This window comes from Drosophila novamexicana, unplaced genomic scaffold (genome assembly GCF_003285875.2).
Source record: "Drosophila novamexicana strain 15010-1031.04,08,12 unplaced genomic scaffold, DnovRS2.1 tig00000008-arrow-pilon, whole genome shotgun sequence".
In the NCBI taxonomy this organism is placed as follows: domain Eukaryota; kingdom Metazoa; phylum Arthropoda; class Insecta; order Diptera; family Drosophilidae; genus Drosophila; species Drosophila novamexicana.
Genome location: NW_020824765.1, coordinates 3,216,043 through 3,239,629, shown reverse-complemented (window position 1 = coordinate 3,239,629; position 23,587 = coordinate 3,216,043). Strand labels below are relative to the sequence as shown.

Genomic DNA, 23,587 nt, shown 5'->3' with positions numbered 1-23,587 from the left:
GATAAAGAGTTGAGAGTTTTTGGTCATTGTCGGTTATTGGCTTCATTAAAATAACCAAGTTTCAAAAGCTAAAAATCCATTTAACATATAATAATATGTATGTATTTTCCACGAACTCGAGTTCGTTCACTGTCGTTAGGATCGTGGGCGCCGACTCCTGCAAAGGTCAATGGAAGTTGCTAAGATAACTGGTCGTGCGCTGCGATGGTAAGTTCCCAGTTGAGCCAGAGTTGCCTGTATCCCTAATGAAAATATACAGGAAAACTTGAAGTTTTTTCAGTTTAACTTTAGACAACCAAATCAAATAGCACAGAGTACCCGAAAGGCACTTTATTCTAGAATGGTTTTAAAAATAATTCCCCGCCAATAAAAATAATTAAAAGTCCACTCGACAACCCTGAAAGTAGCCAGCAACAATTTATGGAAGCATGGGTCAAATAAAAAACATTTTAGTACATTACAAAATGTTTGTTTGGTTAGCGCATCGGCAGCTGCAACATATTATTTGATCAGCTGCACATGTTGAACGGACTTTCGCAGAAACCCACATAACTGGTCACTAGCTGCCACAGCGCAGCCTGCCGCCTGCCGCCTGCTGCCTGGCTGTGGCACGTTGAAGATGCGCCAAAGTCATGTTGACAATAAGCCCGACAACAACAGCGCCGGCTTCGACGCGTCGGAAGCGAAAGAGAAAGTGGCAATTGAACTGCCGGCGACCATTATGTAAAATGTCATAGGTCACGACCTCGCCAAATGCCAATTGCCCTCCAGTCCCAATTCAATTTTGCAATTGGCGTCTGTCGATAGATAAGCATGCGGCTAGACAAGCAGCCTGCACATCCCAAAGCCCTCGGAAACAATACGCTTATATAAACGAGTAGCTGATCACAGTCTCCAGGCACCTTCTATTGATGAGATCCAAAACTCACCAGCAATCAGAATTGTTTATTTCAAATTTGTGAATATGTTTACTTGGATAATTTAAATTTAATTCGAATCCTATTTCAAATTCAAATTGTTTCTATCTCAGACTAAAAGTGTTAGGCTTAGGTTCTCATTTTCTCCGGTGATCGTGATTATTTTAAATGATCCATAGCATATCCAGATTACTCGGAATAGATAAATATTGATTTTAGGATGGATTTTTTTGAGCATATCTCGGGTACTAAATGATCAGCAGATACTAAATTTGGGATCTAGGTTCTGTTGGAGTACATTTTTGGCTCGGCCGCTTTACAAAGAGGAAGACGTCTTTAGAGCAACTAGTGAGCTTTCGGTGTCTACTGCAAAGTGTCTCAACTGGGCGTATTACTTTTCTATTTCCTGCTCTTTTATTTTATGCAAGCAGAAATCACACGAGAGTACCGCTTAATTTTCCTACATTGAAACACACTTTATCATTTTGCATAAAATCTTGAGGCATATTAAATTATACCATACGAGTTGGCGAAATTTATGTGTATTATTTTTCATGTTAATTTAATTTTTTACATTGAAGAATTATCTACGTTTGAAAATTAGTACGATAAAAAAAGCTGGGAGTCGGAGTTGCCTGAACGGAAGATATCCTCGCTTATTATTATAGGCTTATACCGTACGGTAGACACTTTGAAGATGACCCTTCTTGTACGGCATAAATATCTCTACTTCTAGTGGCACAGCTTCACACTTTCTCTTTGCAATCGTCTCTCTAAGAACTTGACTCATTTAATGTCGCCCAACGCGAACAATAAGCTAAAAGTCTAAAATTGAGAGTAAAGTCATTGAAGAATATCAGAAAATCTGCTCGTTAGGAACAAAACAGTTTTTATGGCATAAATATGTATTTGACTAAATGACAATAGTCGGCTTAAAGTTCCATCTTCAGTCAATAAGTTTTTCTTTTCTTTGATAGGCTGTTTGTAGATCACGCGACTTTCGAAATGTGGTTTAGTCGCACGAATTATTGCGTACATAAACACAGAAACTAATAAAAAGCTTTGATGCAAAGCAGCTTTGAACTCTCAATCTGCATCTATATGTAAAAATTGTTTTCCCCGACTGACTGTTGGTGATTAAACTTGTATCTTTTTTTGGATATATGAGCGTGGGGCGGAAAAGCAATATCTAAAATTTGAATAATCATAAACTGATCTCGCCTTGCATGTAAGCACATATAGAAGTCACATATCTGATGGATTTAAATTTGAATTAGCTTTTACTTTAATAATCTTTACATTGTGTGTGTTGCAGGTTCTACAGCGCATTGATGATGTTTCTTTGATGTGCGACAAGCGCATTGCGAGCCTCAAGAAACTGGCTCTGAAACCACCGCGTCCGGTGCAGCAGGTTACCCCAGAACCAGCCGTGCCGCTGCAGCCACCAGGTGGTGCGCCCCATTTGCTGCGCCGTAAACCAAATAAGGTAAGTGAGCATTTACAGTTGTCGACAAAAGTATTTTTATCCATTTATTGCGTGCCGAGTCCGCCCACTTTAATAACACTCCGCAACAAACCTAACTTTTTATGTGCGGCAAGGCTGCAGCCTGCTACCCAAAGAAAATAATTTTGTTCTATTGTAAACTTTTAAAATGTTTTTCAAGCTAATCGTTTTTTTTTTGCCTTTTCAAGGAAATTTAATTTATATTAATATCATTTAACGTTTTTAAAATAGTAATACAAATACACTAGTCATATTTAGACAGGTACACTTTTTACTTCTCAACTATTTATTAATTGAATGATTGTTGTGTTTGCTGTAGTTTTTGTGAAATTTTAACCTAGGCAGATTAGTATCTGAGGTATAAAGAAATCAAAAGTTTTTTTTTGGATATAAGAGATGTCGAACAAATTTGGCATCTTGAAGTTTCTTTATGCATTTTAATATTTGGGTCTTACGCACCTTTTTTCTATTATGAATTTAATTAGGAAAAATATTTTAGTAGTTCCAGGTACATGCAAATGCACAACTCAATTAGGCTCTTGTACAGGGAGTGGGGTGAATTTTTTGTGGGTAAAGCATATAAAAAACATCCGAGAATTGAAGAGAAGCGATGCAACAGTGGCTTATTAACCACCGAACCACTGAATATGCGATGCGTTTTTATTTGCATTTGAAATGCGCGCGAAAAGCAAAAGATTCCTAATTAAACAATGAACCGCCGCTTGAGTGGTGCCTGGCCTTACCCATTAAAAGTTTTAATAGAGGGTATAATCGAAATTGGTGTAAGGCCTAAAACTACTTAGCTAAGAATGAAGACAAGGTTCCTTCGAGAAAGGATTTGCAGGAATGTAGACCAGAGAAAAGACTAAATCGGCGGTATTAGACCTGCATACAAATAGGTATCTCAGACACCTAGCATGAATATAGGGCATTTAAGAGCCAAGCACGCCCGACTAGAGCACTCTTACTTGTTGCCTTTTGATTTGTTGTACAAATTTCAAGTTCATTGTGCGAAATTCACACGAAGCTCTGCTTTATCTGTACAAAAGATTCAGGCCCGCGGCTGGGGCCAATTGTTGCACCGACGCCATAAACCAGCCCAAACAAAAGCCCACGGCAAGACAAAGCCGCGACGGTTTACCAGGCATGTGATAAGACAAATGCCAAGCACAAGTTTCACTTTTGCTGGCCGCACAAATCGTAGATTACCACGGAGACAACGCCGACCCACAGCTCGGGGCAAGCTGCGCTAACTGTCCATCCACAAGGGGTATGCGACTGGCCCATCAAAAGTCGTATGAGCTCCAAATGGTTCCGAAATTTCATAATTACCTTCTGTGCGCCCGGTCCGAGCCAAATTAGTGCAGACAGCGCATAATTGAGATGAATGCCGAGTGTCGTTTACCATTAGGTCTGCTTTGAAACATTTACATTAAATGATTAGCAGAGTGTTTCCCCTCGAAGCGTAAAGAGTACGAGGAGTACTTAGTTTCTAGTAGTATATTAACTTAACTCCTCTGACGGATGCTAGTTTCTGTTAGTTCAATATTGATTAAAGTTAGCATTAAGTATTCACAGTGATCACTTTCTATCTGCACTGATTTCACGTCCACTTCTGATTTAATTGGACTCGATCCAACCACTGAAGTATACGAGTTGCAGACAGTGCGAAAAATATAGTCAATATATGCGGAGAGTCTGTTTAATGCAGTCGGGCATAATCATAGAATAAACTTGCAGATGTAGTCATTTTTCTGTTCATTCGATCCTAACTGCACTTGTGACGAGCTGCACAAAAGGTTGCAATGGCATATTAAATATTTCCGCTGGGCAGCGAGAAATCCAGGAAAAAGAAATTTGCAATCCCGCATTGAAAATAAAAAAAAAAAAAGTATACAAAGTAATTTTCATAAATGCAAAGTATTTTCTAAGTATCTCGTTCAAATTACTGTTAACTGTGCGCATTCCCGTTGCCTCCAATTTCCTCTGACCACTTTTCACTTGGCATTCAGAAGCCTGGCCATAAATGGCCAGTGCCCTGCTGTTCTATGCATCGCTTACAGATTTCTAATGCAACAATACAAATAGAAACCACGAAGAAGCCAAACGATATATATACATATATTTATACCCCCTCCGATGAATCTAATGCTGATCATCATTAATCTTCATGGCAAATTTTGTCTCTCTAGCTCTAGCTCGACTGGGAAAGATATAGATTCAATTGCCAAGCAGACTTCTATTATACAACAATGTGATATTTTAAATACTTATATAAAAGTAAAGTAAAGTACTTTACATTTGTCTTGAGATAGATAAAAGAAGTTAAGTATATAAGGGAAACGATTAATTCTTATATTTTAAAGTACTTAATATTCGTCTGGAAATTGATGAGTTAAGTATTTAAGTGAAATGATTTTAATTCAAATTCCAACCTTTTTTGGCATTTTCAACCAAAATGAATAGATATTGTTTAAAAAAATTTTAAACAATGTTTGATCCATGTTTTTCCATAAACGACTCCAGGAATTTGATTAAAACAAATATTTTCTATGAATTTGCCTTTTCGAATATAAAATTATTTTATGAGATTCATTTTTAACGAACCAAAAACTGAGGTATTTTTATCGCCTGAATCTCGCATACAAACCCAAATAGCTTACCTCTTCGCTTTGGGTCAAGTTGTTATTTGAAATAGATACGTGCAATACCTGAACAGAAGAGCTTATTTATTGTGAAATCTTTCAGATTAAAACGGACGGGTGTTTGGGGAACTCTTTCGTCTACATATTTCAGAGAAGTGCTACTTTTATGCGTGGCCCATGCTAAGACGAAGTGTGGCGGTGCAAGTTTTTGCTTTCTGCTAAAATGCAGTTTTTGCCATTTGAATTAGACTGACAGACGGCGGCGGCCTGTGGCAACTGCGATCTGCAGCAGCTGTCGACATGATTGATGTCCAAGTCGAGCTATTGTCTCCAATTTTTCACTGACACTGTTTAGTTTTCTTAGGTTTTTTAACAGAGTATTTGTATTGCTCCAGCGACCCGTTCTTGCAGCTTTGTATGCGGGGCATGAGAGTATTTGGAAGGCCTTAATGCACTGCGATCAACATGTGGGTAAGAAAAGCATTTGGAAGTAGTATAGCATTAGCTTCTTTGCAAAACATTTTGGCATATGGAGCCAAGTTTTTGCTCTATGTGCATTGTGTTGACGAGGCTGCTGCGATTTCACCTGCACAGGTGGCCATTAAGCAACTCTTTGGCCTGTCGATAAGTCAAGCAAACAATTGAAAGTCGTCTTTACGTGCAAACAGTTTCTAATTGTTTTCTGTTTTTATCAGTTTAAATCGAATGCAATAATGCGGCATGTCGCTCAACGAGGAGATGAACACAGCTGTCTGTCTCGGCTGTGTATGTTGCCGAAAATGGGAGTATGATGGGCATTGAGGGGTATCCCCCTTCTTGCGTCTGGCTCGTCCCAGTTGCCTAAGCGTTTCTTTCTGTGATTGTTGCAATCGAAGCTTTTCCATAATTAAATAATTAATCGTCAGTTTATTAGGCCCGTGCATAAGCTATGCGCTCTTTCACTTTCACATTTGTTTACACATCTATCCATGTACCCATACGCATACACAATATGCGAGATATTAAACAATTATGAGACGACGCCAATTGAATGTGTCGCCGCGTCGCGTTGTGCAAAGTGAAATATTTTTATTGCTGGCATTGTCAAAGCAACGCACGTAAGGTTAAGTAAGTGCAGCAGGCAGGCAGGTGGCAAGCAGGCGAACTTGTGGCACGAATATTTGCGGGCTTCCAAATATGTGGGGGCCTTTTCACCGCCTCGGCCTGCCCGCAGTGGAGCTCGGAAAGTAGCTCTGTCACACAATGCGCCCCCTTTTCAATGGGTGTTGCACTTTTGCCTTCTACTTACTATTATTAATTATTGTGAAAAAAAAAACACATTTTCATACAGCGCACTGAACTTGTGAGAGGGCCCATCGTAGCCCAGTCAACCCACTTGTCACATTTTCTCAGCTCTTAATGCACTTTTTATGCACTATACCTATTGCAAATGGGCAACAAAGGGTATGATGGTTTTGTGCAAATTTCTATTCCAGACAGAATTGCGGCATTCTCGCCAACCCCAACCAGTTTATATTTGTATTATAAAGCCATTGCCCTGCCATATCTTTATAATCTACAAACAACTATTTTCAACTGAGTTTAATTACAATTAATTTTACAAGGTATCTCGCGTAAAGCACTCTTGTTTTCTTTGATTTGAATGAAGTGAATTCGTCAATATGCATATGATGAGTGCATATATATTATTTTTTAATACTTATAATAATAACCCAATTGCTTAGATGTAAATGACGTGGTACTCGGCTAAGGTCATGCTCGGGAAGTGTCCTTCGAATTGGACTAGTTACTGAAATTAAATAGATTTGTGTGATTCTCTTGTTCATTGAACTCAACGACCACGAACATATACACAATATTGCTCGCACTCGGACTTCGTATAAAAGCGATTCGTGTTGCCGCCGCAGGTGGAGTAGACAAAAGGTAGACAGGACTTGTGCTGTCGGCTGTAGTACCACATGCGCGTGTGGGCACTGCAGCGCCCGTAATCGGGAAGTTGACTGCAAATGGCTGTAGGGGTTGGGGTTTTAGTGGTCTCCTGGCTATTTATTATGAACATATGCTTACATATATGGTTTACTATATCATCGATGGACCAGCCCATCGTGTCCGAGAGCAGCATCATCATCAGTATGAAGCAGCAGATCCTTAACATTTTTGATTTCAATTATTTGTTTGGGCTTAGACGATTGCTAAATAACAGAATTCCATGCACTGCATAGACTGAGGAGAACCACCTGCCTTTTATAGACCCAGAATCGCAAATACCTAACAATGAGTCACATTTTAAAGTGCTTGAACAGAGTTTTGTCTAGTCATAGATAAATTAGCAGACGCAGCCAAAGAATTGATTTTAATAATAAAACGAATGTCTAACAGCTTTATTCGATAAATGTATTGACTTCTGTTTTAATGGATATGCAAGTGCATTTCACTTTCACTATAAGTGCTGGCAGCTCCAAGTGCAAATCCGAATTCAAATCTTTCGACAAATTTCTCAAAACAAAAACAAACCATAAACTGCAACACGTTGTGAATGCCAATCAAGATCAAGTCAGCCAAGAGCCGAAAGCCAAATGCACAGCCAATTAGTCGCTCAGTCTTGATGTTTCGTGCACGCCTCTCCAGCCGAGAATTTCCATCACACGTCGTCACTTCACAACAATGACATGGTCATGAACATGCAGGCGATCGGGCAGCCGGGCAGCCGGGTAGCCGGGTACTCAAGCAGGCAGGCCTTGCCGAATTTTCACACCCGTGGCGGAGACTACTAGCGAATCCGAGCTGCCTACTTCTACTATGGTGGTATGCTGAGGAGGCCAAGAGTTCATTGCACCTGTGTGGTGTGACTAAAACGTATCTGCCAGATACGCAGGCAATAATCTGTATCTAGTCACTTTTTATACCCTTGCAGAGAGTATTATAATTTTGTCGCAAAATGTGCAACGCATAGCAGAAGATATCTCCGACCCCATAAAGTATATATATTCTTGATCAGTATCAAGATATAGCCATGTCCGTCTATCCGTCTGTCTGTTTCTACGCGAACTAGTCTCTCAGTTTTAAAGCTATCGCCATAAAACTTTGCATACGTCCCTCTTTCTGTTCCACGCAGTGTATATGTTGGTACCGGCTGGTTCGGACTTCTATATCATATAGCATAGGAAAGAACGGTCGAAGAGTATGGTTCTTTTATATATGAAAAATCTTATCAACATCGGCCTACTGTATCATATAGCTGCCATAGAAACAATCGGTCGAAAATAAGGTTCTTGTATGGAAAACTTTTTGTTTTTCATGATATCTTAACCAAACTCGGTATTAACTATGTATACGAGCCAAGTTTTATGAACTTTATGAAAAGGTTTGTTCTGCAAGGGTATTAAATCTTTCGGCGTGCCGTAGTTAGCCTATCTTTGTCGTTTTATTTGCAAACACGTACCTCATCTATGCCATTAAATCTCGGTGAGGTAAAAGAAATATATTTTAGTTTTTTTACGTGCATAAATCGCAGAGTCTGAGAACTTTCACGAAACTTCCGCATGTCGCCGGGTCTACCGCAACATCTGGTCGGCAACATCTCTGAAGATCGTCGCGCGTTGGCCCTTTGAATATGGCGCGTCGCTCAGTGAAACTACCATTAAATAAACCATTGCGCCGCTTGACACTGTCTTAGATCAGCAGTGCCCTAAGATATAACTGTGTTGAGCTACATAAAGTGAAATCTCTTGATGCCGATGATTGCAAAACATTGCGCAAAAGGGTTTCGCAATACTCGGCAATACTCAGATACATTCGTTAGAACGTCATGATTCGCTGTTTTTTGACCTTGGCAGCCATCAATTCGGCTACGAATGCCATTAAAGCCACGGTAACGCCCAAGACCCAAACCAACAATATTCCGGCAAAGTTGGACATGGCCAGAGTGACTGGCTCAATGTTTATATCCTCCTGACCGCCGCCTGACATAGTGCCTTCCACCTGCTGCTGTATCTGGACATTGAGGTTGTCGGCTACCACACGGTACTCCCAGTACTTGTCGAACCCAGACGAGTGCCAACGATAGACCAGCTCATTGAAACGTTCGAGCAGTGGCCACAGACGTGGCACGAAAGCCACTGTGTACTCATAGTACAGATCCTCCTGCATAATAACCATGTGTTCAATGGCCTGCCTGGTCAGGTAATCGCCAATAGCAAAGTGACCTAAGGAAAATACACTTGGTATGTTAATGTGTATAAATATGTGAGCAGCTGCATACCGAAAGGCAGACGCTCCACGGTGAATCCCATGCGCTCCCGCTGCGCCAAGTCGAGTAATTGGTCATCGGTGTAGATGTGAAAGTTGCTCAAAAGCTCGTGCACTAGCGGCTGGAAAGGATCAAAAGCAATTGGGATTGATGAAGTTAATTTGCAGAGCTGCTACTTACATCATCAGAGCCACGAATCGATGATACCCACGCTTCTGAGTTGGCCGCCCATTGTAGTTTTTGGTTACGCATACGCTGCATCGTGTCGGCCGCCTCCCCTAGGCTGGGTATGGTCAATATGCTGGCCAGACCGCCTCCATAGATGCTCGTAATGATGATGTCGTTGAGAAAGCAAGCGAAGAGAAGCACGCGCACTGTTACGGAGCGCGCATTACTGTTGCCCGACTGCGATATGAACAGCTTGAAGGTGGTGACCAATCCGAACTTTGTGCTCTGCCACCAGCCGTCCTTTGGATATGTAGAAGCGTACAGCTCCTGCTCTCTCCTGTGCGCCAACACCAGGCCCAGCGTTTCAATGCCCAGGCAGAACAGTACGGCGGCCCAGAGTGTACCTTGAAACGGCTGCAACGGTAAATACCAGCTGGCCAGACGCAGTGGCGCAGGCACTAGACACGTTATGCCAGAGCGCGCCAGATACATGGACAGGTCCAAGTAGGTGTAATCATCGTACCAGGAGTACATTGCGCCAATGCAAATGTCGACCTTATGCTCGATAATCATGCCCAAAGAGCCGTCTCCCGTCATGTTCGGGTAGATGGTGCCCCAGTCGTAGGCGTCAGCTACATACCAAATATATTAGCACCTACCTTAGACTAGGTCGATCCTCATCCAGTGGGCGTGGTACTTACATGTGTCTATCTGCACCGTACAATTGAATTGGGCGCAAAAGCTGAAAACTACACGCGTCTCTGTTCCATCGATGTACACTTTAGATAGTTCCGATTCGTCGGGCACTCCGATATCACGCGCATTGCTCTGGCTGCCCTGCACGATCGAAAGTCCATCAGTTCAACAGTGTCGACTGTCAATATACTTACATATTTGATGACCGTGTAAGGCCTGTAGTCAAAGCCATTCATGATCAGTTCACGTCCCTGCAAGTCTCTCAATTTGTCAGGAAAAAGCGAGATGTTATGCTGAAATCGCTGCTCCATCGCATCGTAACGATCCAGCAGCTCCAGCTGATCCGGCCGTTCCGATCTAGGTCCCACATACTTGTTGGTTTTGAGCTCAAAGTCAGTCGCATTCGCATAACTGCGCACCACAAAGAGTATGTTGGGCTGGTCTGAAAATAGTGGACTTATGCCGTAAATACGCTCAGTACAGTCTCGAGCCATTTACCCTGGAAAAAGAAGTCTCGATAGCATTCCTCCGCCAAATCCTGTGCAACATGGGCAAATATGAATTTGTTGTGCAACGAGCGCCATATGGAATACATGGCTGCCTGTGTGAAGGCGGCCACAAAGCGGGGAATGTATTCACCAAAGACCAGGAAACTCTGTCAAATATAAAAAACTCTTGTGCATAAGTGCAATTCCACTTTGACAAAATGATTACCTCGCAGTGTGACATCTCAATGGATAAGGTGAGCTTAAGCAGCAAGTCATCATACACCAGGTCGCGCTCCTTTAGCTGTTGCCTTTTGGCTGCTGCATCGACTACATTATCCTCGAAGCTGCTGGCCAGAGTGGCAATGTTGATATCTACAAAGCTAGAGTACTCGGCAGCTAGGTCCTGGGGCTGAAACTCGTAGTCATCGTGCCACAGAACACAAATCGTAGTCCCATGCAAATATCTCTCAACTGATCACAAACATATTAAAACCTGCTCAGCTCGAGTTAGACAAGCATGAAAATACACTTACTGATGAGGTTCAAAAGAAGCGACCAGTTCTTGTCCGCAAGTAACATCCCAAGTGACTGACAAATGGGTCTGACGATGTCTGTAGCTCTGAGCCAACTGTATTGAATTGACTCGTTGGGCAGTCAATTGCCATCGAGGGTAATTATTGGCAGACAAACTTATTGGTAATCTGTTTGTTCATGTACGCAAATTAAGCAATTGTCCAATTCGATTCTAAACTGTTGTCTAAGAGGGGGACAGTTTAGTCCAAGCAATTTATACAGGGATATAAACGAATAGCAAAAGAGCTGCCTCCTTCTTCTCGTTCTGCACTAAAAAGATTGTTTTCTTTTCCTTTGGAAGAGTCAGAAAATTTTATTTTGAAATCGGATTATGCATACAAATATATTTTTAATATTCTTGAAATATATTTTTAACATACTTAAAGCATTTACAAATTTTATTTCGATTTTCTCAATGCTGTGGTATTCCCCTGTATTTATTTGTGGCCTGCCGTCCAATTGAATACTAAATACGAACATAATTACAGATCTTGATAACTTAGGAAGATTGCAAATCTTCGGCTTAGGGGAAACTGAAGCATTTTCGCAGACAATGCGGAAATTAAAAAAAAAAACATAAAGCGCATCGAAAGACGAACAAAGTTTTGAAAGTTGTTGAAAAGAAAGAAACTTTAATTGATTTTAAATGAGAAATTAAATGCGGTAATACTGAGGCACAAACTTAAGCACGTGTAAGTATGCGTAAGTCAGAAAGTATATTATCGAAGGGAAAACGACTTTAAAGCCTGCTCCGAACTGCGGATCGGCGCGAAGGGTCACTCTCTTCTCTCCACTTTCTAAGATTTAAAGCTTATGCTGACCCGCCTGCAATCCATGTCGGAATCAGACTGTGACTTTGGGCTTTAGCTCTACTCGAAAAACTTACTTGACTTTTGCAAAACAACAATTGAGTCTTAACAATATAGAATAATAAAAATAATAATAATAATATAATAGTAATAATTCAAGATTTGTTAACGCTAATTGAACTTCATTCTTCATTAGCTCAAATTCCAGTTGAATAATTTCTAGATTATTCTACTTTTGTGTTTAAAGAAAAGCCTTCGTCTTCTATTATTTGTCTTCAACTTTGTAAATAAAACTATAAATGAATGATAAAAATTGACAAATGATAAAAGGTTTTATTTTACTCTTCAAAGCAAAAGATCATTGTTTGTGAATTGCTTTTCTATTGTAAAGCTTATTTTTTGCTGACTTTTCTTAGCTTAGAAGCAATCATATTTTGGTCAAACAGAAATTGACACAATTTTCTTATTTCGTTTGAACATATTATTTTGCTCTTTTCTCTGCTCCACCTTTCGATTGAGGCCAAGTTGTTCACAGAAAAAAACGAAAAAGAGGGGCTATCTACGGCACGCCGAGGATTTAATACTCTTGCAGATTTTTGATACTGATCAAGCATATATATACATTATGGGGTCCTAGATGTCTCCTTCGATGCGTTACACTTTTCGAGACAAAATTATAATACCCTCTGCAAGGGTATAACAAATATTAATTAAAGCTCGCCAGAACATATGCAATGTTACGTGATCGTTCACAACTATATCTTAAAGTTATATATTTTGGAACTACAATATAAACTGAGTGTCTGATTGTATGTTTATATACACAGCTCATATATGGTTAAGTTTTTTGCTCATTGAACAACAGACGAAACCAACAATTATGGAAACAATCACATGAATAACAATAAACAAAAGAACGATGGTCACCATGGCATCTAACCCGATTTGGTAATACCAATGTCAATTTTAGCAATCGAACAGACAGCTTATCAAGGCAAATATTAGCTTATTGTGACTTTAACTAACCTTACAAAGGGTTTAAAAACGTTATGAGAAATAAATGATAGTCGCATTTGCCTCTCAATATTACGAGGATTGGAATTTTGAAGAAAGCTGATTAGTCATTCTCTTTAATCTAAACAAATAATAGGTGTTTGATAGCATGCTTTTTTTATGTATTATATTATATGTATATATTATGTATTGTAATGGATCTGTTTAGAAGTATTTCATTAAAATCCGCCATTATTCTAGTTGACTTACCGATTCGCCAGACGATATTAATATGGGACAAGTTTCTCTAGAAATATTACTCTGCTACATTTTTTGAATCTTTATTATTTTTACTATGCTTCTTATATAAATCCTATTAACATCGGAATATTATATTATACATAGTATATTATGTATTTTGAAAATTAACTTAATTATGCATATATTTGGATAAAACAGCCCCTGCTGCATGCTTATGAGGATGTATATATAGTACATACTGAACAGACATTACATCGTTATGCCACAGTTGAGATTAATTGCACGCTCAGAGCTGCACGCCGCATTAGGTTTTTCACTTTCATCGGTTTGGGCTTTCCTTTCGTTGTTGGGCTTAAATGTCAACGGTGAGTCGGCCGAATCGGGTCTGTTTTGGGCCATGAATGCCCGCTGCGGCGGCAATGAAATCATAAATTAATTTTACGATGCGAGCTGCGAGCTGCGAACTCCACAGCTTCAGTTTAATGGAATTACATTTTCTTTATATACAATACTTATTTGTTATGAGATCATTTCTCTGGCTGTGCTTGGTTTTGTTTTGCTTTGCTTTTCTTTTCTTTCCTTTTTCGTTTTGTTTAATTTAATGAATGAAAAGTCAAAAATTTCTTTGCTGCACCGATTTCAGCCGCGTTTCACTTTCCATTGAACCCCCCGTTTTTGGCCATGGTTGACTGTTTGGGTCGGTTAGTTGTAATATTTGGACTGCAGCCGGCTGCTTCGACTCATGCGTAATCCTTTTGTGGGCGCTTAGCTTCCGTTTCACGTAATTTCACAAGCGATCGCCTTCAATGCCGGTGACGCCCAATACAACAAATGCGAGTGTAGTGTAAGCCAACTATTGCATGCTCTCATCCATAAACGGATCAGCACGAACGTACAAATTAAGCTCTTTATTGGCAGCCAGTTTGCAATCATATCCATGGCCTCCACGTCAAACTATCCGCTACATCTATGCATATGTGTATACTTACATATACGTATGCATGTTTACACAAATTCAAAAACAACAAATTATGCTTATGGCAGCACATAATTTTATTATTATATAAAAAAGATTCCGTTGCGCTAATAAGGATTAATTATTTCAGTCTCAAATCAAACCAATTTTTAAGTTCGATAGATATATATGTTGCAAGCAATATGTTTTGCCAAAAATTCGATATATGCTGCATTCGGAAAAAATGTTTTGTTACTCTTACCAGCCATACAAATTGGCTCAAAATTAAATATAAGCCTTTTAAGTGTTAACATGTATAAATATGCCCCTAACTTGTTAACAGGGCAATACCTTGCCCCGGCTTGCCGCTACTCAAAGACAGTTTGGCAAATCTGCCATGTAAGTTTTTGCACACACACACACAGCTATATATGTGGGAAAATATATAAATAGATTTCTTGTTCTGAGAGCAAGTTGTGGTCAATGCCCGAGATGTGTGCAGATGCATCAGTTGCAACCCAAGTAAGCAGGCGGGGCGGAAACTGTGAGGCTGAGGCTGGCATTTAAAAACGATTTCGTACGCTGATTTTGTGCGGTTCGAACCGCACGCAACACGTTGCATGCAACCGATCTAACCGAGCTGGGTTGCCGTCAACAATCAAGCCGTCCGCACGACAGTTTGAGCCGATCTTTCGAAGCCGCAACAGCGTTGCGCACCGCAGCCGAATACGAAATCGAGTCGAGTCGCGTTGAGAGTTAAAGTTAACAAGTGGCAGAGTTAACGCCGTGATTTGCATAACTATGAAGGGCTTCACGAAGTGCCGAAAGGCAGGCGCCCTGTGATTGGCCGTTTTTTTTATTGCCACATAAAGACGCGATCAATAAAGTCGCCACAAAGGCCAACCACGCAAATGGACTATCTGCATTTGCATTAGAATAGGGCAAACCGGGCGGCAGTGTTGGTGACAGTGACTGTGACTGTGAAATGTGACTTGTGAAATGTAAAGCGAATCTGTTGCAATTTTTGGTTTTTTGTGTCGCGAGTTGTTTTAGTGAAGAGACTCATGTGAAATTGGACCATCTTGTCCAAATCGAGATAAATAAAAGTGAAACTTTCGAAACGCGTCGAAGGAAAATGCCCATTGGCAAATTACCGCAGGCGGTGACCCGCAGGCCGTCGGCCAGCGATATCCCTAGTATGGACAGCACAATTGACTCGCGCATGTCGACCAGCGAGCTGCTCCCGATGGAGCTGCTCAAGGTGAACTATGTGCACCAGTGCAAGCAGGCCATGATGCGCAAGTCGAACGAACCACCTCCCACGCCGCATCTAAACAATCCCGCACGCTTCGTGGGCTATCGCCGGCAGCCCCCGCAACTGCTGCACAGCGTCACGCATGTGTCGAGTAACGTACGTAAGTCAGTGCCTGCCCTGCCACCACCCACGGTCGAGTCCTGGCTGTTGCTGGCAAAGCAGCCACCGCAGCCGCCGGCACAGCCAACGCGGCCGGATGAATTGGACTGCTGTTGCTCTGGTTCGGGCTGTTCGTGCTCCGACTCCAACTCGGACGCCACCGAAACTAGTACCGTGACACCGGACTGTGAGAAGTCACAAAGCTGGAACTACCGTGACGTACGTCGCGACCTGGCACGTTCCGGCGCAGCAGCAGGCATCAGATCCAGAGCTGATCGCATTGCCCGCATCGAAAGAAGGGACGCCCAGCTCCAGCCATACTCAAAAACCGAAGCCAGCGAATACGGGCCTCCAACAGCCGGCGAGTGCTCGGCGTGCTTGCGCCAGCCCGAACCAGTCCGCAAGCTAACGCCATCGACGAACCGGGTGCCGCTAAGGTCGCGCATACCAAAGCCTCTTCTGCTGCCCAATGAGGCAGCTCCGAATAGCGAGGCAAACGCGCAGCTACAGCGTCGCGTAAAGCAGTTATTCCAGCAGGACATGGCCTACAATCCGAGCTCAGCGCCCAGGTGGATGTTCCAGAAGGCCGGAGGCGGCCACAGTGCAGACAAGGTGGCGCAATTGCCTGAGCAACAGTCACCGCGCCTGCAGCTTAGGCCCAAGCTGGAGCGTGTCCACATACGCAAGAAGCGCCAGCCGTTGCACATCGTCAACCATCTGGCGAGAGGCGGCCCAAGGGTAGCCGCTCAAGACACGCCCCCACATCAGAATCCTTCGATTGCCAAGGTGACGCACGGCGATCGCATGAAGCGCTTTTCACTAGAAAGCTGCTCAGACTCCGGCGTTTCGTCCTCGAACGATGCCAAGGAGCAACAGACAAAGCAAACGAATCTGCAGCGGGACGAGAAGTGTGTCAGTTGTGTGCAGATACTAGAGACCCAGCTGCCCGAGAAAAACAAGCAATATGAGCGATCAACTGGGATCACGCAGCCGAAGTCCCATGCCGATCCCAACGACCTGCAGAACTTTGCTAAAAAGAACTTGACCAAGGCAACGACAAATGAGTTACTCACGGCCGCCGCCGTTCAAGTCAAGCAGTGCAACATCGAGAAGGAGCGCAAATTGAATAGCCTGAAGCACCGGCCGGAGCCCAAGACGTCGACCACAACAATTAGCATTGACGACAGCTGGGTGCAGGAGTCGTGCATTGATCCCTGCGACGATTACATGGAGACAGACTCCCTGATGCTGCCCCCTGTGCCGCGGCCCATCAGTAAGCACAACAATAACAACAGCGTCAAGATCTTTGTGTGTAGCACGGGTGATGATAGCTCAGCTTGTGCCCAGGCGACGTCGTCTGGCGCCTCGACGTCCTCGTCCGGCTGCGGAGGCTCCAGTCGTGACAATAGCTCGTTGTGCGAGTCGGAGCAGGATTGCTGCTCGTGCGCTGGCCAGCAGAATACGCCAAGTCCCAGCTGTCTGTCCAACGACTGTTGCAATGCCATCGGCGGTGTCTTTTGGAACAACGCATGCTACGATATTGAAGCGGATGCCGGAGCTGGCTGCTGCTGCAGCATATCCAGCTGTGACGATGATGATTGCTCCTACTACGAGGGCGGCTTCGGCGCCAGATTGGATCACGTTCCGGGGCGACGTGGCGAGTTCCTTGTACGTAACAATAAGCTGCTGCGAAAGGTAGGAGACAAAAATGCTAAGCTTCCCGCGCCATTCCAGACCCAATAATTATCAACCTTTAATTAGGCGGAAGCTTTGCAAAGTGGCTCGAGCCGCAGCTCTTGGTTTCCGCTCCCCAACCCGCCCGTCAGCTCCATTCGTTTACACACTTGTACACACGTATACATATTTCCCATGTTCAGCATGCGAACAGCTTCCACGGCTTGCCTGGATTTGAGTTCCTCATTGCACAGCTGAACGATTGCACCCATATCTCAATTGAGCGGGTACCCCAGGGTTGAGAATCTTTCGTCTTTACCTTTGCTCAACTTGTTATCACTCTTTAGTTTTGCATACACTTATTTATCCATTCCATACTCAGAGAAAACTGGTTCACGCACAGACCAAGAGACCTTAAGAGATCGGAAGAGTTCAAGGGGCTCAAAATGTTGATTCAAACATTTGGCTCTCAATTCGATGGGTTTCAAACTCAGTTTCCAATGTCTATGTTAATTTGAACTTGGGACAGTTTTGATAAATTTTAATTTTAAACTGGCGGGAAATGGGTGAAATTGTAATATCTGTGGCAAAATATTTTAAACAGGCTATAATACCCTCCAATTTATGCCAACTACTTCCCTTTGATATTTATTTTTTCGTCTAATCTATTTTGATTAACATTTTTTACGGTTTACATTAATATTATTTTTCTGTAAAAAAAACTGTTTACCTGTACATAAGATCAATTTTGTAACCACATTTGATGACACTAATATTTGATATACATTTTGGGCCTCTGCATGGATTGTTTAAAAGTTTTTGTATGCAATATTTGCTTTTTAATTTGTCGAAATTGTTAAATTTTTGTAAAATTCTAATTAACTTTCCATTCATAAATATTGATCATAGATCATACAGTAAATGTTCCATTCTGAACATCTTTTATAATTAGCCACATTAAATCAATTATATCATACTCACATCTGCATCAAATTATATAGTTTATTGGGTGTGAAAAATGCTTGATTAACAAAGTGTAGATATACAATAATATCGCTCGCTACGATTTCAGAAAAGTTTTTAGTGAGGATGTTTTAATAATGGAATATATATCTGAGATCCAAATAAATCGATGCGTTTTCATAAAGTAACATAAAGTAAATCTTTGGAATGTGGGTTTCAAAACTAATATGTGGATATGCATGACTTTGACATGGTTGATGGATCATGTCCGGGTTGATTAGTGTGCCAGTCGAACTAAAAATCCACGACCTGCAGCAGGAAATGGGTTTTGGATGCGCCCTCGCCTGCACGACATGCTTCAATGACACGAAACACCAAAACTCAGATCAGGCTAGGAACTGCATAGCCTATGCCCATTATTTATACATCTATTCAAGACGTATCTGGGCTGTACTGGAAAATGTATTATCTAACCGAGAGTCGCACATCCGAAGACCCAAAGGTGAAGGTGGCGTGCACTGTAGTATTTTCAGCGTGTGGCAGGAAGCTTCGTTTCATTAATAAATACAACAGCAAAAAAAAAAAATGTAGCAACAACAAAAGCAAACACTTCAGCGTTTGATTTGGCTCGTTGTGGTTTTCATTTCGCGGTTTCATAACAAATTACGAAGACACCATAGGTATGTAAAAATACCTGCATGTTTATCACTGGCGGCGCGAACGGGGGCTTCATTAACACCAGACTATTGGCATTATGTGGCATAAGCATGAGCCGTTGTTTGTAGCCAGTTTAAATTAAATAATTGCCGACCACTAAAACCTAATATAAGCGGACATTAAACGACAATTTGCGCTTGCTACGGCTGTCTGTCTGCCCCCCTTTGACGTACATGGCTTATGGATAAATACGTAAGTCTTCTACAGGTATCGAACGCGGACTCTCACTCTCGCGCACCAAAAAACAAACAAAAAAAAACAAATCATCACATGGCTTAGTGCGTGCCGCATGTACCGCTAACACCTTTCACTTTCTCTATTGTTTTTGTACAAACTACCAATTCGAAGCCGAATGGATTTAGTCATGTCCACTGCCCGCTGGAAAGAGCTCAAGAATCCTATCTGGGAGGCGGTGCTACTCATTCTATCAAATTTGATGATTTTCAAAATAATCAAATTCCCAACTTTATGAGCTAACGGTCTATGCACACTTAGACTGGATTTCTTTGTGTGTGTGTGTGTGTGTGTGTGTGTGTGTGTGTGTGCTTATTGGCCTCGATTTGAGCCGAGTAAGCACACAAATTGATGTCAGCAAGCTGGGCCGGTTGAATGCCCAGCTAAACTCAATGCCCAACTTCACGACCTTCAGGTGCTTTCCAAACTCACTCGAATTGTCACCTCTTCATTTGTGCGCGATGCGAAGTCACGGAAAGTTGTTTTCGACAGTTGACGGGCTAGGCTTTTATATTATTACGGGAACATGATTAATTAATTTTATTTTTATCACTCTTACTTTAATACGCACTAATTATTACAACTCGTAACCAATATTATTTAAGCCTCCATTTCTTTAACCATCATTTTTGAGCCCAGTAGGTACCAGGTCCTCGCTCCTCTAACACACTTTATTGGGAAATGTGGAAAGTAAACGAAATCGAAATGAAAATTGAAAAGCTAGCTGAAAAGTGAAGAGCATGTAGACCTTGTTATAAACAATGAACGAGCCAAAGAACTAAGCCAATTCTGGCCAACCAGCCGAAGCTGCAATTAAAAGCAGAAACAGACTGCGAGCAACTAACTTGGCCAATCGGGCTGCAGATTTAGAAAGCGCCAAGGCTAGGCAGCAATTATCTAATACACACCGATGATGAAGCTGAAGTAATTAAAGCCTCCCACTGCTTAGAACCTACCTACCTACCTACTAACTAGGTAATTAGACTAGAGTTGCCCAAGACAGTCAGCTAGCAGCTCCATTAAGAGCGAGGCACACATGAAACCACAAAAGCGTGCAGCCATGAAAGTCGAACGGCAAGCGGTCAAACTGAGCCACAAAGCGAAAGTGGCAACAGAAACCCAACCAAGTTGGCCACAAAACAAAAAAAAGAACCGTTTTCCACATTTAAATAAACGTTGTCTCTAGTTAGAAAAGTCTCAGCGCTTGCTAAGCTGTCGAAACCTGAAGATTTTTGTCAAAAAATCGCTGCCAGACAAAGATCTATGTCAACCGTTGTTTCTTCTATTAGCAGCTCTGTGTTTTAATTTTTGTCTTCTGTTGAGTTCTGTTCCCTTTGGAAGTTCGGGCTTAGACTTATGTACATATTTACGTGTATATGCCTACAAGTCGTCTGTTTCTTAACCTTAATCAGTGTTACATTCAATTGATTTATAAATATTTTGTATATCTTTATTTGCAGACTGGCATACATGAGTTGAGACCCAGATCTATGGACGGTGTCATTGACTCGGGCGTTTCGCTAAATGGCGACACTGGCTCGAGTCCAGACAATGGCGAACTCATCCAGAATCAACAGGTTAGTCAAAAAATCAATTTTTAAGGCTGAAAATCGATAAATATAGTTTTTTGAAGTAATTATCGAAAGTGGGAAATTTTTGCGTGACTCTAGCTCTTATATTCTATAAGATGGAGGCGTTTATCATACAAACAGACAAATCAAAGATAAATATAATAAATATAATTGCACAACATAATTACGTATAAAGTATATAAAGAATATATATCAACAGCCCAGGTAATATATCCATGTCCTTCTGACTACTTTGACGCAAACGAGCCATTCAGTTTTAAAAGTATCTTCATTAAACTTTGCAGTAAATATTTTGGAGAATTAAATATACATATCGAAGTGCGATCAGTTTTTCGGGCTTCAAAATTATCCGCACATATCTGAAAAGCATATGCAAGGTTATCTAATCTTCGGCGTGTCGAACACAGCTGTTCTTTAATTTCTTCATATATTCATTTATAAGCTGTCGATATAAAGTAATTCTAAAAAAAATAATATTAGTATAATAATAATGTAATCATTTTGAGCCAAAACAAAATGTTGTTTGGGGCTTCAGGGGATTTTCGAGCACACTCAACTACAGCTTTTGGTTAGGGTAGAAGCTTATGACTTTAATCATTCATTAAACTATAATGAAAGCCAAATAAATAGCCATATTTAAATAATAATACGAATTTTCCATTTTCAGGACGCGGAGGCGAGAAAACTCAAGCGGGGTCACGTGCTGTCCGAGCTGCTGGAGACGGAGCGGATCTATGTAAACGAAATGAGTTCAATTCTTAAGGTAAATATGAAATGCATTTGCAAAAGCTAAGCCAGAACAGAACAGAGGGAGAGAAAGAGAGGTGTGGGGGAGATATAGAGATAGCGCCGGATAAATTGGGTGAAATATATGACGAAGAGCATGAACCAACGGTAAAAGCCTGCCCAGAATCATGAAGCGTGAAATGCAAGTCTTTGGAGCTGCCCAGTGGTCAGCGAACTGAAACCAATAGAGTATCTGTGGAGTTGGAGCTTGTTCTTCTTGGTGCTCGAGCAGCGCTTGAATGCCCCCGCTTGTAATTAGTGCATTAAACCCATTAGGCTTTGAGTGGCAGCGCATCGAACTAAGAAGATTCCATAAATAATTTGTAACCGATTCTAAGCTGGTGGCCTACAGCCCCCAGCTAGCTGCTGGCAATCATTTAGCGATCGGCTCTTGCGCGTGGTGGTACAGCAAATCCAAATCCGGTAGCTCGACTCGAATCATCAGCAACAGATATGCGTTACGGGGGCTACGATCTGCGAAAAGCTTCAAAACCGACGACACCGGGTAGCCAAAGCTCATTCCGGCTGCGACGGGTACAGAATACGGCATGTAATATTGTCGGGCGATTCAATCTTAAGTTTGGTGATTCACTGATCAAGCGATTTAGTTGTCCATTGGCTAATGCCAATGAGCCTCGTGACTCACCGCTTTCATTCCAAGGCTCGCTGTTTGACTCGCAGGCATCCTGTGGCGGTCTAAGTTATCGCCCGGCAGATTTTCGTCCACGGTTTGAGTCCCTTGGCGCGGATCTCGGCGGCAACTATATATTTGGGACGAACCTATGCAACTTTGCCACTCATAATATACTTAATGGCAAGTCAACAATCAAGATCATCAACACCCTACAAGAGTGCGAAGAACGCGAAGCCTCCAGTAGTGATCGAGAGCTGGGAGTGGAGTTCGATGGTGAGCTGGTCCAGGAGGCTTCAAACTACCCCATCAAAGTGTACGATAGTCTTCAGCGCTTGAAGGATCAGCGACGCACCATATTCAAGGAACTCATCGAGTTGTCCAGCTGTGACGAGTCACTAGAATATCGATTGGTCAAGGATTATCTGGAGTCGAATAGCTACTCCGAAATAGAGAACGACACAGAGTTTAAGGACTATCTGCAGCGTAAAAACTATATGGATATTCTGGCTTATTTGGAGGACAGTGAGCCCAAAAGCCTCATGTCCGTTTCGTCCTCGTTGGCCAGAGCCCAAAGCTCTTTGGGCTCGCTGAACAACACCAAGGTCCTCTCGACGCCAAAGTCACTGAAAAGTCCTAAGCTCGTGCCCGCCCTGGACACCCAAATGTGCAGCTCTTGTCGATCCAACTGGCAAAACAGTCCCAATGTGCTGCCTCTTCCTAGACAACCAGAAACTGCCGTGGCCTTACCGAAGTCGGAATCAGATGGGAACAGCTCATACCACGAGATACTCAACTTCTGTCGGCAGTTTTTCGAGGAGAGCTTTAATGGCGCCGCCGACGCAAAAGGGCTTCCCGAGTTCAGGGACACTAAGTTCAAGGTGGCCAAGTATAAGCGCATTTTAAAGGACTTTGTTATGGCACAGGGATACCCTAGCGTCGAACAGTATGTGGATCAGAAATTTGGCCAGTTTATAAACAGTAAAATAAATGCTTTTTACGATCCCGAGAAGTCGCATGTAACTTTCAGCTTGACTTGATTCGTACAAAATATCCAATACTTACGTTTTATCTCTATCTATCATTTTCATTTGTAGGGCTACTTCGACCAAATGCAGTCGGACGAGCTGATGCACCTTGTGCCTGCCAGTCTGCAGGGCAAGGAAGAAATCCTTTTCGGAAACCTGCACGAGCTGTTCACTTTTCACAACGAGATCTTTCTCAAGGACCTGGAGAACTGTATTTCAACCACAGAGCTTGTGGCGCTCTGTTTCGTGCAAAGGGTCAGTGGTGTCAATCGATATAATCTACCCAATCA

At 42.0% G+C, this 23,587-nt stretch overlaps 3 protein-coding genes across 11 annotated transcripts in view; 1 reads left to right on the top strand and 2 right to left on the bottom strand.

Moving 5' to 3' along the window:
* LOC115759939 (guanine nucleotide exchange factor DBS) overlaps window positions 1–23,587 on the top strand; it is a 41,865-nt gene that overhangs the window by 14,690 nt on the left and 3,588 nt on the right. For 7 of the 8 annotated variants that reach the window (XM_030701432.1, XM_030701195.1, XM_030701118.1 and 4 more), the window contains exons 10-13: window positions 2,233–2,403; window positions 20,721–20,837; window positions 21,520–21,615; window positions 23,367–23,552. In XM_030701432.1, the coding sequence (XP_030557292.1) occupies window positions 2,233–2,403; window positions 20,721–20,837; window positions 21,520–21,615; window positions 23,367–23,552 (570 nt within the window). The other variant, XM_030701661.1, reaches the window with a different exon arrangement.
* On the bottom strand, window positions 6,668–7,261 carry LOC115760415 (kunitz-type serine protease inhibitor homolog delta-dendrotoxin-like). 2 transcript variants are annotated; one of them, XM_030701827.1, is made up of 3 exons: window positions 7,134–7,261; window positions 6,919–7,076; window positions 6,669–6,855 (listed from the first exon to the last, which is right to left on the bottom strand). In XM_030701827.1, the coding sequence occupies exons 1-3, from the start codon at window positions 7,219–7,221 to the stop codon at window positions 6,853–6,855; spliced, it is 249 nt and encodes an 82-aa protein (XP_030557687.1). In that variant the 5' UTR covers window positions 7,222–7,261; the 3' UTR covers window positions 6,669–6,852. The 2 variants fall into 2 exon arrangements, with proteins under 2 accessions (XP_030557610.1, XP_030557687.1); XM_030701750.1 differs by having other exon boundaries at window positions 6,668–7,076.
* Window positions 8,865–11,311, bottom strand: LOC115762095. The gene is made up of 8 exons (XM_030704199.1): window positions 11,201–11,311; window positions 10,894–11,138; window positions 10,678–10,834; window positions 10,374–10,621; window positions 10,185–10,320; window positions 9,496–10,115; window positions 9,328–9,436; window positions 8,865–9,271 (listed from the first exon to the last, which is right to left on the bottom strand). The coding sequence occupies exons 1-8, from the start codon at window positions 11,244–11,246 to the stop codon at window positions 8,865–8,867; spliced, it is 1,968 nt and encodes a 655-aa protein (XP_030560059.1). The 5' UTR covers window positions 11,247–11,311.

What these genes read in the sequence shown, in the direction of transcription:
- LOC115760415 (XM_030701750.1), bottom strand. Translation starts at nt 7,221, where the DNA reads ATGTTAAGGATCTGCTGCTTCATACTGATGATGATGCTGCTCTCGGAC. An exon ending in TGATATAGTAAACCATATAT is followed by an intron (nt 7,077 to 7,133) that starts GTAAGCATATGT and finishes CAACCCCTACAG; the next exon opens with CCATTTGCAGTCAACTTCCC.
- LOC115762095 (XM_030704199.1), bottom strand. Translation starts at nt 11,246, where the DNA reads ATGTTACTTGCGGACAAGAACTGGTCGCTTCTTTTGAACCTCATCA. An exon ending in GCTTCTTTTGAACCTCATCA is followed by an intron (nt 11,139 to 11,200) that starts GTAAGTGTATTT and finishes GTTTGTGATCAG; the next exon opens with TTGAGAGATATTTGCATGGG. An exon ending in TTGAGATGTCACACTGCGAG is followed by an intron (nt 10,835 to 10,893) that starts GTAATCATTTTG and finishes TATATTTGACAG; the next exon opens with AGTTTCCTGGTCTTTGGTGA.